This window comes from Galeopterus variegatus, unplaced genomic scaffold (genome assembly GCF_000696425.1).
Source record: "Galeopterus variegatus unplaced genomic scaffold, G_variegatus-3.0.2 Scaffold931, whole genome shotgun sequence".
In the NCBI taxonomy this organism is placed as follows: Eukaryota; Metazoa; Chordata; class Mammalia; order Dermoptera; family Cynocephalidae; genus Galeopterus; species Galeopterus variegatus.
The window spans coordinates 406629-408603 of NW_007727042.1; the positions used below are offsets into that span (position 1 = coordinate 406629).

The window sequence follows — 1975 nt, forward strand, 5'->3', positions numbered from 1 at the left end:
AGAAGAGCTGTGGGAGGGCAGACCTCGCAGGTGCCTTTCTGCAGCATCTTCCTGGGGGTGACGGGAACACCCCACTGTTATTTTTCAGTTGTTGTCCTTTCCATTGGCTTCTCTTATGTGATTGATTGCTTTCTTGCCACAACTCCCTGCCCTGAAATTAATGAATTAGTTTTGCTTAATGAGATTATGTTAAAGCTCTTTGTAAACCCGCAAGTGCTGCACAGACGTGGAAGATCACAACTGAGGGGCCACACCTGGTAATGGCAAGAGGGTGGACTTCGGTGTAGGAAGACCCTGGCTCCCATCAGGCATGGCCATTGCTATGTATGAGCTGTATGACCTTGGGCAGGTCACTTAACCTTTCTGAGCCTGTTTCCTCAGCAGGTCATTTAAGCTCCCACTCCTAACCCCCCACCCCCCACCACCACCCTAGCTCCACACAGGTGAGGAAGGCACTGAGCAACACCAGATGGTGGCTGTTATTCCTGCAGGTGTGCCAGGTCAGTGCTCAGCAGCCCGTCCAGACGGAATTGCTCATGCGGTACCACCAGCTGCAGTCCAGACTGGCCACGCTCAAGATAGAGAATGAGGAGGTGAGTGAGCCCTCTGCCTGGCTTGTCCTGGGGAGTCCATGCTTGCCCTGCAGTGCCTAAGAGATGATGGTTCATCTGCAAGGTGGAATATTACACAACCGTGAAAACCACACACACCCCAAGAATTTTTAATTGCCTGGGGGAATGCTCACAAGATGTTAAGTTAAAGAAAAACAAAGAGGAAGTAGGACTCTATGTTCAATATTATCATAACTAGGGTAAACTAAAGTATGTGTATGTGTCTCTGTGTGTATGCACAGGCAGAGAAAAAAGACTACAGAGAAATACTTCATAATGTTACTAGTGTCCGGATTGTAGGATTATAGAAGTTTTCTTGTTGACTTCTTTATGCCTTTTTTTGTTTTCTGCAATGAGTTCTGTTTTTATTATCAGAAAAAATAGTAAGTATTTTAAATTACACTGTGATGTAAACAACCCAGGGCACACTAAACATGTCATGGATGCTGAGCTCCAAGGAGTGGGTCAGTGCTACCATGCCCGGCATGCCTGCCATGCAGCTGGGTGGCCCGGGATTGCCACTAGGTGGGTACAAACAGAAATACCAGCTGTGGGGGGTTCATTCTGTTGTGGACGGAAGAGACCAGACAGGAAACATCCTATTCCTACCCGGACAATGCCAACCAACTGTAGGCCCTTGGAGAAAGGCCACCAGGATGTAGGGAGTTGTGGGCAGGTTTGTCCTTGAGAAGTGCTGTCATGGGGGGAGGTGGGACAACATGGTCCTGGTCTTCAAATCTCCAGAGGGCTCTCCTTGGCAGAGAGGACAGGCTTGCTTTGTGTCTCCACAGAGGACAGACCTGGGACAAACAGGAGACAGATTGTAACTCAGGATGATAATGAATCAAAGCAGTCCCTGAGGAGGGGGGGTGTTATATGGAGACAAATTATGTATTTGTTTTTCAAACCCAGCAAGAGACAGGAGATGAACGGAGGGTTTTGTTTCTTTATGTATGGCCTACATCTTCTCCCAAAGGATTTTACATTGTTCACATGGAACAGTATGTGGATTGTAATGTTCATGGCATTTAAGTTGGAAATCAGAGCCACAGAAGGGGAATGAAGCAAATGTCCCTCCGTGTGGGCTGTGGACGGGCTTGGATGTGCTTATTTTGAACCTGAGCTTCCTGTCAATGTTAGAAAGGAGAATTCACTCATTCATTCATTTCTTCATTCAACAAGTATTTATTCAAGTAATATTTGTTCAGGTATTCATTGAACACATACTATGTGCTAAACATTGTTCTAGACAGAGCATAAAGTGGACATGACAACATAGTACGTCCTCTCGTGGGACTTCTATTCTAGTGAGAAAAGACACATAAAAATTAAAACAGAAACAAACCAGCCAATACATGAATGAG

The 1975-nt window shown here is 46.0% G+C and overlaps 1 protein-coding gene across 4 annotated transcripts in view; it reads left to right on the forward strand.

Annotated features, from left to right (window-relative positions):
* Nucleotides 1–1975, forward strand: part of SRGAP3 (SLIT-ROBO Rho GTPase activating protein 3) — a 268397-nt gene that overhangs the window by 200826 nt on the left and 65596 nt on the right. For all 4 annotated transcript variants that reach the window (XM_008573540.1, XM_008573541.1, XM_008573542.1 and 1 more), the window contains exon 8: nucleotides 492–593. In XM_008573540.1, the coding sequence (XP_008571762.1) occupies nucleotides 492–593 (102 nt within the window). The remainder of the gene's footprint in view (nucleotides 1–491; nucleotides 594–1975) is intronic.